The sequence below is a fragment of the Pseudogymnoascus verrucosus genome (genome assembly GCF_001662655.1).
Source record: "Pseudogymnoascus verrucosus strain UAMH 10579 unplaced genomic scaffold scaffold_50, whole genome shotgun sequence".
NCBI classification, from domain to species: Eukaryota; Fungi; Ascomycota; class Leotiomycetes; order Thelebolales; family Thelebolaceae; genus Pseudogymnoascus; species Pseudogymnoascus verrucosus.
The window spans coordinates 115,561-127,810 of NW_017263701.1; the positions used below are offsets into that span (position 1 = coordinate 115,561).

General features: G+C 53.4%; 5 protein-coding genes across 5 annotated transcripts; 3 read left to right on the forward strand and 2 right to left on the reverse strand.

Moving 5' to 3' along the window:
* Positions 1–87: 87 nt before the first annotated feature.
* On the reverse strand, positions 88–778 carry VE01_08415 (uncharacterized protein; the record flags this gene model as incomplete). The annotated part of the gene is made up of 2 exons (XM_018277840.2): positions 392–778; positions 88–299 (listed from the first exon to the last, which is right to left on the reverse strand). The coding sequence occupies exons 1-2, from the start codon at positions 570–572 to the stop codon at positions 88–90; spliced, it is 393 nt and encodes a 130-aa protein (XP_018127061.1). The 5' UTR covers positions 573–778.
* A 757-nt stretch (positions 779–1,535) lies between these two features.
* On the reverse strand, positions 1,536–6,532 carry ORF1 (the record flags this gene model as incomplete). The annotated part of the gene is made up of 1 exon (XM_018277841.2): positions 1,536–6,532. Exon 1 carries the CDS (start codon positions 6,123–6,125, stop codon positions 1,536–1,538), a length of 4,590 nt encoding a protein of 1,529 aa, XP_018127058.1. The 5' UTR covers positions 6,126–6,532.
* Positions 6,533–8,199: 1,667 nt separating this feature from the next.
* On the forward strand, positions 8,200–8,798 carry VE01_08417 (uncharacterized protein; the record flags this gene model as incomplete). Its single annotated transcript, XM_018277842.2, has 2 exons — positions 8,200–8,529; positions 8,668–8,798. Exons 1-2 carry the CDS (start codon positions 8,388–8,390, stop codon positions 8,796–8,798), a joined length of 273 nt encoding a protein of 90 aa, XP_018127059.1. The 5' UTR covers positions 8,200–8,387.
* A 377-nt stretch (positions 8,799–9,175) lies between these two features.
* On the forward strand, positions 9,176–10,414 carry VE01_08418 (uncharacterized protein; the record flags this gene model as incomplete). The annotated part of the gene is made up of 2 exons (XM_018277843.1): positions 9,176–9,443; positions 10,206–10,414. 2 exons carry the CDS (start codon positions 9,176–9,178, stop codon positions 10,412–10,414), a joined length of 477 nt encoding a protein of 158 aa, XP_018127052.1.
* A 187-nt stretch (positions 10,415–10,601) lies between these two features.
* VE01_08419 (uncharacterized protein) lies at positions 10,602–12,244 on the forward strand (the record flags this gene model as incomplete). Its single annotated transcript, XM_018277844.2, has 3 exons — positions 10,602–11,314; positions 11,401–11,717; positions 11,799–12,244. Exons 1-3 carry the CDS (start codon positions 11,034–11,036, stop codon positions 12,242–12,244), a joined length of 1,044 nt encoding a protein of 347 aa, XP_018127053.1. The 5' UTR covers positions 10,602–11,033.
* Between the last annotated feature and the right edge of the window lie 6 nt (positions 12,245–12,250).

A 12,250-nucleotide genomic window follows, 5' to 3' on the forward strand; every position in this document is an offset into this window, starting at 1 on the left:
TTTTCCTCAAACTCCAGAGTACTGGACCATTACACCACCATCATTTTTCTTACACCCCCCCCCCCCCCCCAAAAAAAAATCCCTACCCTAAAACTTCCCCCTAACCTTCCCCTCCGCCTCCCTAACCTTCCCCTTCGCCTCCCCCGCCAACTCACTAGCCTTCCCCTTCGCCTCCCCAATCGCCTCATTAACCTTAGCCTTCACCTCTCCCTCCTCATCATACAGATCCTCTTCGAATTCCTGCTTCGCTTTATGTCCCTTCAGCCCTGTTGCCTGTTTGGTTTTTTCTGCTACCGTTTCTAGTATACGTCAGCATCCGTCTCCAATTGATCTGGCTAGCCCTAGCTTTGTAGAGTGAGGGAGGATGGGAGGGGAGGGTGGTGGGGCTTACCGCCGACTTTAATGCCTCCGACGAGCTTATCGCTCACTTTCCTGTCAACAGTCTTCAATGCATCCTTTGCCGCCTCAACTGGCCCCTTCTGTCTCAGCGCCGAGACGGTGAATGCACGGGTCGCAATCGGGGTGCGGATGACCTGGCGAAGCGGCTGGGCAGAGCGTGCGAGGAACGACATTTTGTCGGTGTGATGTAGATTATAGATGTATATGATGGTAGGTGAAGCAGCTAGATACGAGACTTTGACGCTGCGTGTGATGATGAAGATTGAAGTGATAGATTGAGTTGATGGCTTTTTTTGAATTTGTAAGAAGTAGTGGCGTCAGAGAAGGAGTCAAGTCTTATATACGACACCACCAGCTACAGAGAAAACAGGGAGGCCTGTTGTGGGGGGGGGGGTTAGGAGGTAGCTTGGAAAATGGACATGATGTCATAGATTTGATAAACTTGGGGGGGGAGGGATCACTACTCCAATCGTTTTGTTTAGATTCTTGTGGGGACCAATTAGGTAGAGAATTGGATATAGATGCATAATTATTGTTTATTACCGGTTTGGATTTATTTAATTGAATTGTGGAATATTCTACAAAGCTCTGTTGTTGTTTGTTGTCTCGTCGATAGATGGATGCCATACCCAAGCTCGATCGGTGGTCAAATCGCGGCTTGCGTCATAGCTTAAATCGGGATTCCCGCTTTTAGCGTACCAGCCTTAATACCACAACAGGTCCCTGGAACTACGTAGCCCTATCCAGCAGTACAGCTCACCTCACACCTCACATATACTGCATATCACAAAACTTCACATAAAAAACATATCAACGTGGAGATCGTAAGCATACCATGAATTCCTCGTTCCCCAAAAGTAAGGTACGTAGATCATACTCATACACCCCCATCCATCGCCCAGCGCTTTCCCTCCATAGAAACGTACATACAAGTGTCTCAAAGCCGCAAAAACGCCCAAAACCCTCTTCACGCCGCGCCTGCTTTCAATCCCTCTTTAAAAACCCCCCATGACAACCATAAAAACCCCTCAGTACACCCGGCGCTTTCTCACTCCAAGAAAAAAGCATAACACCATCTACTCCACGCCTCAGAAAAGCAAACACGAGATATATCACCCCCCCCCCTTTCCCCCAACCTACACCACCTCCCCCCCACCCCCCGCCCCAGCCCCAGCCCCAGCCTCAGCAAGCATCCTAACCCTCCCCCTCTCAACCTCAGCCCTCAACTCCTCATTCCTCCTCTCCCCCTCCTCCAACCTCTTCCTCGCCCCACTGCGATCTAGTAACCTCGCCTCCCTCTCCGCCTTAAGTCGTCTCTCCAACTCCTTGAGTCTAAAGACCCACCACTCCGAGTCCTCCCCCCCTCCTGCTGCTCCGCCCGCTCTAGAGCTAGAGACTCCCCTGGTCGAGCCAGCCGAACTACCCGCGCGCTCGGGGACATCAGCTGTTGCTGCCGCCGAGTTCGCAGAATTAGCAGCAGCGGTAGCTTGGTGGCGCGTTAACGCCTTCGTGCGTGGACCGGTGGGGATGATAGGCGCAGGACTGCCCGGCTCAATAACCTCATACACCCCCTTCCTCGGCGTCGACGCTCTCAGCGCCTGAATATCCACTCTCAGCAAGCGATTCATATCCTGCAACCTCACGATCTCAGCTCGTTGGTCGGTAGAGGAATTCATGCTAGCAGATCTGACGAGGCCCTCTAGGCGATCGAGTTTCTTGGTTCGTGCTTCGAGGGTGTTTTCTAGGGAGGAGAAGTCGCGGGCTAGATCGCGCTCGATGGTTCGGACGCGGGTTTTGAATCCCGCGATCAGCGCCTCAATCTTCTTGGTTGACGCAAGGAGATTTTTAGCAAAGCCAGGAAGCATGGTCGATACAGCCTCCAAAGAGGGCAAGGCGCGGCCGTTAATCAAACTATTCCCATGTGCCCAATCCGACCCACAAATCAGCGACAACCGATTCCACATCGTCAACAGCAGATTATTCCTCTCATTAAGCTGATCCTTGAACGAATTCTCCAACTGACTCAACTTCTTCCTATCCGCCTGCAACGCCGCTTCCAGCTGCGCCACGCGCGTCTCCTGCTGACCCACCGTGCGCGTGGTGTGGTTGTGCGTCTTGAGGAAGGTCTCGTGCTGGTGCTTGGAGTTGCGGTGCGATTGTCGCTCTTTATCCAGCATCTCGGCTAGGATCCCGTATTCGTGGCTGTGCGACTCGAGGAGGGTGTCGCGCTCGCGGATTATGCGGTCTTTCTCTAGGATGGAGGTTTTGGTCGTGTCGAGCTCGCGGGTGGTGTTGTCAAGCTGTTTCTGCAGGTCGCCGATGCCCTTGAGGAAAGTAGAGCGCGTGCCGTTGAGATCACCCAGCGTCTCGCGGAGGTTATTCTCCAGCTCCAACAACCTCTCCTTCCACTCCGTCGCCTCGACCTCTCGACTCGACAGATTCTTCCGCAGCCGTCTCGCGTCGTCCTTCGCATTCGACGCCTCGCGATTAAGCTCATTAATATACTTCTGCACCTCCTGCTTCTCCTTCCCCGCCACCACCTCCCTCTGATGCCTCTCGCTCGCCAGCCGCTGCTCAAGCTCCCTAACCCTCTCCCTCTCATCCCTCGCCGCGCCCTCCGCATTCTTCAGCGCAGACTCCAGATCCCCAATCTTGATCTTATCACCGTCCTGCTCCTCGCGCAGGAACGCGATTTCGCCCTGGCTAGACTCCTGCTGCACGGTTAGGCGATTAATCTTGTTATTCGCCTCGTTGATCGCCTTCTCCATCCCATTCAGCTCGCGATTCGCATCCTCCAGCTCCCGCTCCAGCTCCTGGATCCGCCGGGTCTTGAGATCGTGATCATCCTCCAGCCGCACAAGCGCCTCGCTCATCCCCCGCATCTCCGCCTGCAGCGCATTGAAGTTCTCGGCCTGGTTCGCAAGCTCCACCTGCAACCCCTCCATCTCTACAGCCCGCTCCTCCGCGTCGGCTTCAAGCGCATCGATCTCCTCCTGCGCTTCCTTGCGCAGATTCTCAAACTCAATCTCCACCTCCTCCTGCCCCTTGAGCGCCTCATCGCGATCCGCCTGCATAGTCTGCAGATCGGCCTCGGCGACTTGCAACTCGTGCTGAAGCTCAGTCGCCAGCGCCTCAGCCTCGCGCTTCGATTCAATCGCCGTCTCAAAATCCTCCATGCAGCTCTCTAGCTCCTTGTTCACCTCCTGGTTGTCGAGTTGCAGACCGTTCAGCTTATCACGCAGCTCGGCATTCTTGTTCTCCAGGTCCTCGCGCTCCGCATCTGGCATGATGGCAGTGACGCGCGTCAGCTCGCTACCCCTAGATTGTGGTCTCTCGCGGGTGCGCGATGCGGAGCGGTCGAGGATGCTGTCGCCGGCGATCGAGCCGCCTCTGCGGTGACCGAGTTTTAGGTCCTCGATCTCCTGGTATAGACGCTCCTTCTCGCGATTGCGCGACGTCAGCATCGAGGTCTGCGCGCCAACTTCCCTGCGCAACTCGGCGTTTTCATGACGCAGGAGGTCGCTCTCGCGACGGAGATCATCGACGAGGGTACTAGCAGCACTGAACGCGCCACCGCGGTCATCAACACGCTCCGACATCCCGGATCTTGGTCGCGTCGGCGACCCCTGTCGCTTCTTGGTGATATGATAGATATTAGTAGTATGATTCAACCCCGCACCCCCACCAGAAACCACACTCTCACTCCTAAGTCTAAAAATCTCATCACGAAGCTTCCGGTTATCCTCATCAGCCTCCTCGCGCCTTGCAGTCTCCTGCTCAAGAAGATCTTTCCACACATCCATCTCCTCCCTCGCATCCATGTCCTCGCCTCGCTTCTCGCCCATGGACCGCACGGTCTCAGCGAGCTTGCGCTTCTCGGATTCGCGGGAGAGGCTCTCGGTGCGCATCTTCTCGATTTCGACTTCGTATTCCTCCATGCGTTCGCGGAGGTAGATGAGCTCCTCTTCGCGCTCTTGTGCGCCTTCTTGGTCGAACCATTGCGGTTGGCCTTCGGATGAGGCGCCGGAGCGAGCGGTTCCTGGTCGGGGGGAGCCGTCTTTACTCTTCTCGAGCTCTTTGACTTTGCGCCGGAGTGCCTTGTTATCTCTCTGCATATTCGCGAGGACCGTTTTCATCTCCACATTCTCGGAGATCATCTCCTTAACGCCCTCTTCAGATAACTTGTCCAGCCTATCACTGAGGAACATGACCTTGAGCTTCAAATCAAAATTCTCCTTCGACAGCCGCTCAATAGTGCTACTCTGCTCCTTGAGCGTCATATTCTTTCCATGGCGTTCCGTGCTAGGCCCTGGAAGCCTGCCAGGTGAGACACCCGATTTATTCCTATATTCTTTGGCGACGGATTCCGGAACATGCACGTTACGAACATGTCTCGCGATGACCGTGTCTGTAGGAGCAGCTAGGGAGTGGCTCGTCGCGCGCGGTGTTGCTGGGGCATTGTCGTAGTCGTCAGCGGTTTGACTACTATCTACCCGCGACCGGTTTCTCTCCTCTTCCTCCAACGTCCCGAGAACGGGCTTCAACTCGGCGGAATCGTCAATGCCAGATGCCATGCTGCCTAGGCTGATACTCCTTGATAGCATGTAGCTGCTGTGTCGAGACGCGCCATACGCTGGCACAGCACCGCCCGATAACATAGCGTAGTCTGTCCCATAGGTCATATCACTACTCTCCTCTGCATCCGTATTCGCAACAGACGACGATATAGACGATCTCTGGCTCGCATTCCGACTCCTTAAAAACTTCGGCCGTCTACCCGACCTGCGCCTATTAACCAGCGCCGCACCAGGTGTACTCCCAGCATCCGCAGCATTAAGACTCTGATTCGACGCCTGATGTCGTATCGTAGACCGCTCATCCGACGAATCCCCCTTAGTCCCCTGCGATGACTCCGGCTCAAATATCCTCGGCGTGCCCTGGCGACTAAGTCCCTCCTCACCTCCGTTCTCACTCTGCGGCGGGCTTGGAGCATCCGACGTAACATGTCCTTCAATATCATACCCCATACTGACCATCGAAATCGCTCTCGACACCGTCCTCGCCGCCGCCGCCGCCGTCGGCGACGACATAGTCTCCAGCGAAGACGTCGTATTCCCATTATCCCCCAGCTCATCCCCCAACATCGACCCCTGCACCTGCGGCGTCCCCCTCTCCGACAACGGGGTAAACGACTCCTGCCTCCCCTCCTCCCTCGCCGCACCCTTCGTCGGCGTCCTGATTCCGGGTATTCGGTCCGCGAGCACAACTGGCTCGCGCGCCCCGTCAAATAAATACGTATCGTCTGCGCCTGGGTTGGCAGACTGGCCTACGGGACTCGGCGCGGGGAGGAAGCTGCTCTCGACGTCGTTTAGGTGCCGGCGCATCTCGCTCTCGTCCATGGTATCGGGGTGGCCGTCGCTGTGCTCCTCGCGGCTCAGGTCCTCGGACATCATGCTGCTCTCCCCCGGTGGCAGGGCGGGTAGGTTGCCCAGCGAGGGGAAGCGTTTTGCGGGTTTATTGTTATTGTTTGTGTTATCGTCAAAGGCCTGCTCGCCCATACTCGAATCGGCGAAGCTAGTCGGTTTGTTCGGCGCCACGTTCTCGTCGTCGTCGTTGCCGGTATCCATAGTGAATCCCTCCACGTTCTTCTTGCGCGAGCCCTTGCGCGAGAGGGTGATGCGCGCTTCGGCGGGCGGGGGCGAGGAGTCTTCTTCGGTCGCGGTCATGGTGTAGCGGGCATTACGCGTCGCGGTGGTGGTGAGGGTGTGAGGGCTCAGAGGAGGTTCGCGGCATGAGAGACTCGGTGTGTTGTGGTGGTGGTTGTGAGTTTTATGTGGTGATCTGTGCGCTCAGACACACGCTGCTGTTTGACCCTGCGTCGTGCAGGAGCGGGATGTGGATGTGCGCTGCGGGTGTGTAGGTGGTGGGGAGGTTGTGGATTGTTGTTGGAGAGGTGCAGGATCGGTGAGACAGTGTTAGGAGGTTATTATCGTTATGGCGCGGGTTCGTGGGGGAGAATGAAGCTTTGAAGCAATTCGAATGTTGAGCCTCTTTGACAGGCTATCAAGGGTGGAACGCGGGTTGTTTCCAGGTCAACGTACTTTCTGAGAGCTACGGGACCGTTGTGTTGTGGTGGTGGTGCATGGCGACTGGGATCACGGGACTGTCGATCATTTGGCGTTTCAAGTTGATGTTTTGGGTGGTGTGTTGATGGATGCCTTAGGTTGTTGATGTTGGTGCCTTAGGCTTTCTAATGGTTTGGCAAGTGTTGATGCCTTAGGTTGCTCATGGACGCTTTGGGAGTGTTGGTGCCTTAGGTTGCTGCAGGATGCTTCGGGCTAGGCTGTGATCGAGTCGATCTAAATATCATTGCCATATATACGAGGCAGAAACGTGGGTTGTTAATACCTTAGGCGTTGACGGATGCTTTAGGCTAGGCTGGTAATCGAATCGATCCAAACATTAGTGCCATATATACAAGGCACAACAACTACCAAAAATGATTATCACTGTCAACCACGTGATGGTATAGTTAGTCCCCTACATACAAACCAAAATGATGTTCGCTGTCAACCACGTGATTGCCTCGTTGATTTTCCAAACTATATCACGTGACCACTCCATCCCTCCCCTCCCGCCAGATCTGAGATTCGTGGCTGTGTTTTATCTGTTCTGTGGCTTGTGTTGTCATCTCTCCTCCCTCTCCCCTCTCCTCACCCCTCCCCTCCGGTCCTCCTCTCCCACTATGCTATCCTCCCACTATCCCCCATCCCAACCCAACCAATCGTAACCCCCCATAAAAACGCGCAACACCCTCCTCCCAAAGCAGTCTAGTCCAGTCCCGTAGTCCCGATGTGCACCAGGATGCAGCTTTCCCTTCTTTCCCTTCCCTTCCCTTCCCCCATCCATCGGCCGCACCGCAGACGCACGAGCCACCCGACCACTAACCAACCAGTAAGAGGGGAGGAAGGGGCATGACGTCGACTCTTCATCATTGGGAGTAGTGGGGGATAACCCAGCTAACCAGATAATAACCAGCTAACCAGCTAATATCCAGCTAACCAGCTAATAACCCAGCTAACCAGATAACAAGCTAACCAGCTAAACCAGCCATCATCGATAAACTGTTACCCATAACTGTTAGTGAGGAAGTTAAGTCACTTTCCGCCCTATTCTGTACCAAGGTTTGTATCTTTTCCATCACTTTGTCCCATACATATCCCATCCTGTCCCTCCCTCCCACCCCTCTTCAGCCCATCGGCCATCTCCTACCCACACCCCTCTAACCCCTCTAACCCCCCAATTCGACCACTCCAGCCCCCCCCCAAACTAGCACCAAAGTACGTGCTCAACCTGCCCCGGTACAGCTGATATGCATGTGCTAAAGTGCTTGTCTGCATGTACTTTCTCCTACATTCGCACCCCCTCCTCCTTCTCTGATCTTCTACTACTCTACTATACATAACTCATTCCTGCCACTAACCCGGACAATCTCCCTCTCCCCCACCATGACAGACAGCTGGATGCGGTACCCTAGCCTGCTTTGTCCCCTAGCCAGCGGCGCTGCTCCCCTTTCTCCTTGCTTCTCCGAGAGAACCAACAATCCCATACACGGGATATGGGGGTTAAGGGTTAGAGGGGGGTGTAGAGGGAGTGGTAGGAGAGGGGGAGGAGGGAGACGCAATCAAATCAGGGCCCAACGAAAGTTTATATGGGGAAAACCCACCCACCTATCTAAGTTAGCTATGATGTTACCGGGTTGACGCCGTGCCCCTCCATCCCATCCTATCTCTCTCTAGCCATAGCCCATAGCCATAGCCACAGCCACAAGCATGTTTGCCTAGTATATAACCCCCTTCCCCCCCCCCCTTCCACATAGCCTTCTTCTCTTCTTTCTCTCTTGTTGCAACGTATACATACATTCATTACACACTCTCTCTCACAATACCCAACAACACATACACCCCCCCACACACCTACCCGCTACAATGGATTTCCTCAAGAAGGCCGCTGGAGAGCTCCAGGGCAACAAGAACGCTGCTGCTGGTGGTTCCGCCCCGGCTGCTACTGATGGATCAGCACCCGCTGCTGGTGCGTCTACTGGACAGCAACAGGATTACGGAGATAAGGGTATGTCTTTCCTTCCTTCCCTTCCTTCCCTACCCTCCTTTCTTTCCCTACCTTCTTCTAGAGGTGTGGTGATGGGTGGGAATGGACAAAAAAAATCAGAAGATAAGAAAGAGGAAAGAGACTAACAGACAAAAACAGCTTTCGCAGCCATCTCCCAGAAGACCGGCCACACCTTCTCCGCCGACCAGAGCGAGAAGATCACTGATGGCCTCCGTGGCGCATACGAGAAGGCGACGGGGAACAAGGTTGATCCTAAGTACTCCAACTAGAGCGTGAGGGATGACGATACCCGAGGGTTGTGTTGATGGATATGGATATGGGTGTTATGGGATGATGATGATCCATGGGTCTTTGTTTTGAGATTTATGATGATATAGCAATGACAATCACTCTTTTTGAGGTTATACTTGTTTTGAGATGTGTAGATGTGTGATTTAAGTCTTCAGAAGGTTGCATTCTGTAATGGCGTGGTCCTTTCTCTAGTTGCGCTATTATCTGGGATAGAGCAACTCTTTAACTAACTTAACGTACGTCGTACGTTCACATCACGCCTACTGAGAACAAACTTCAAACCTCCAAATCCAACTTCCACTACCACCCACATCCACGTCAAAATCCCCACACACTCATCAATAAGAAAAGAAGAATGGAGCCTATCCCACCTATTATCAAGTTCGCGCCTGCTATTCCGTTTCCAGACCCCTTCGTGCCTGAGAGGAGAATCAAGCAACTCCGCCACTACCTCGCCGAGGCAAATACAAATGATTCCATCCCCCTAGCAGGGCAACAATCAAATATCCTCGCCGCGATAAAATCATACGAAGAAGGTGTGATAGATGGGAGTCAAGGAGTGAAGACGTTTTTCGTCAATGGAAAGATCGTTTCTAAGGATGAGGCGTATAAGGGATATGGACGTGTGTGGATCGAGGTAGGTGGTTTGATATATTTGATATATTTTGTTTGGGGTTTGGGTTTGATGGTGACGGTGGCTGATTGTTTGAGAAGGAGGGGGTGGGTTATCAGATGTGAGTAGGACTGATTGTTTGAGAAGCAGTGGGTTGTTCGGCAGATGTGAGGAGATGTACTGGGATATTTTTCGGGGGGGTACATTTTGAGAGACTTGAGAGAGGGGATGAGGGATGGGGCTTACGGTTACTAGGGATTGTGGTTGAAAAGTGATGCCTACACCTCGTTACAGAGCACGATTCTCCCCCTTGAAATGCTGGCAGTCTAGCCTCGTCCCTATCGACAATAGCGTCTGTCTCGTTCTTAGGAAGTCTATAGGATATGTTAGAAGTGTGTCGAGCGCCCATCGTTAATACGATGTTAGGAAACTCTAGAGGGTAGGAACAGGCTTTAGAGGCTTGGGAAGGAAAGAACGATGGTAGGTAACTTGAGAGGGAAAGAACGATGGCTAGGAAGTTAGAAAGGAAAGAACGATGGGACGGAACTCAAGAGGGAAAGAACGATGACAAGGAAAGAACGATGGCCTAGAACTAAGAAAAGAAAGAACGATAGCTAGGAACTTAAGAGGGAAAGAACGATGGCCTGGAACTAAGAAAGGCAAGAACTAACTCTGTTAATGCCGATTATCAAAGACCCAGGTAAGACCTACCTATCCCCAAAGTCCCAAGCACATTCTAACCGGCCGAAAACAGTAAGACTAATATCTCTAGACCTAGATCTCCTCACCATGTCTGGAAAATTCGTCGCCCAAGAGCTAGTCCTCACCCTCCTCGACGCTGGACCCCTCACCCCCCTCAGTTTCCTCGTCTTAGCTGAGCCCTTCGGCTTCGTTGGAATTATGGTATATTTTGGTATATGGATGGATGTGATGGGAACTGTGGTGCCGGTGATTTGTGTGTCCTATTGGTATTTAGGGTGACTGTGGCTTGGGGAAGATGATATAACATTTGTTGTCGCTGTGTGGGTGTGGGAAGATCGTGTTGCTGTGGGTATTTTCTCTTTTGTTAAATGTGCGTAAGTGGACTTATGTTGCTGTTGGTATTCTCACTTTTGTTAAATATGCGTAAGTCGACTTGTGTTGTTGCTGTGTAGATGTGAGAAGGCTGTGTTTGGTATGTATAGCCAGGCCGACTCACTTCCATCAAACCACTACTGAGTTTGAGGAGGATCACCAGTCACTAAACGCGAGTGGCTCTGCATGGTGTCTATAGCCAACAGATCAACCACCCACCCACCACCACCACCACCAACAGCGGGGTAGCTGTGTATCATCCAACAACCGACACACACCTGCGCCTTGCCAGAGGTAAACCAAGCTGTCATTTGATACAAAACCCATCTCACGTACAAAGAGCGTCACAATATGCATAGCCATAGACAATATGTAAGGATGTTTGGCTGGTATGATAGTTGCCTAATATAAATATACACACCAATTCCTCTAGCCCTACAGACCCCAACCCATCCTCCTTCCCCCCTCATACCACCCTACAATTCTCCCACCCACCATCCATTCATCGCCATCGAACCAAGCATCCATGGAAGAAGACCGGGTTGACAAGGCGAGCCTCGCCGCCAACGAAGGCTACGCATCTGAAGAGGAAAAAGATTGGGCCGACAACGAGAGCGTCACCACCGACGAGGAACACTCCGATCCCCCCGCAAAAAAGAACATCCACGCGCGCAGATGGAAACTAATCCCCAAAGACGATGGTTCCTTCACCATCGAAGGCGGCCGCAAACCAAAGGAAATCCGCATCATGCCTAGAGCCGAGATATTTGAAAACGAGAAACATCTAGCTGAGGCGGACTTCATCTTGTTCGTCCCCTTTTTCCCGCCGCCCAGTCTTCCCATAGTTCACTTCACCTTTCTCATAAGAAAAAAACTAACACGTCCCCCCACAGGCCGCGCCTCAACCTCGCCAGATTCCCCGGCCGAAACGGCCACATCTCGCCTGGCATCTTCCACTCGGGCTACATCTCGCGCACCCTCGAGACAATGGGGGAGGAGTTCCAGCACTACCAGACGCTATGGCTTGCGAGCCCCGCCTGCACCTCTCTACGGCGCACATTTGATTCGTTGAAGCGCGAGCAGGACAGTCGCGTAGGTATCGACAACATCGTCTGCCTCGCGCTCGGGAGCCTGCAGGCGATGATGGAGGAGTGTCGAGCGGCTAGCTTGACGCAGTTAGCTGTTCTGTTGACTGTTATTGGGGAACTAGGTAGGTATTTCCATCTATCTATCTACCATAAATAGCTGGAAGCGCATTTGCACCTGGACTGATTTGATATCTCTCTTCTAGATTTAGATCCGAAAACCACGCCCGGGAAATTCGTCGCGCAGGACCCTATTTTCACCCCTCTAGACGCAGAGTTCCTATCTTCCCTCGGCTTCGTCGTTAAGTCGGATCCAGATGGGTTCTTGGCTATCACGGAGAACACGCTCGTATTCTCGATAGCGGGGTACCTCGAGATGGAGTGGGTGATTAGCCGTGGTCCGTGGCCTGCGGCGATGGTGTGGGGAGATACGGAGGCGTTTATGAATAGGCTTTTGGAGGAGAAGGTGAGGGAGGGGAGGAGGCTGGTTGTTCCGACGAGGAGGGAGAGGGGAGAAATAATGGGGATGTTGGGGGGGTGTGATGTTGTGGAGTTGGTGGGGGAGGGGGAGGATGCGTTGGAGGCGTGGGATGGGATTGGGAGGCAGAGGGTTTATTGGCGGAGGAGGGAGGGGGAGGGGAAGGGGCTGTAATTAATG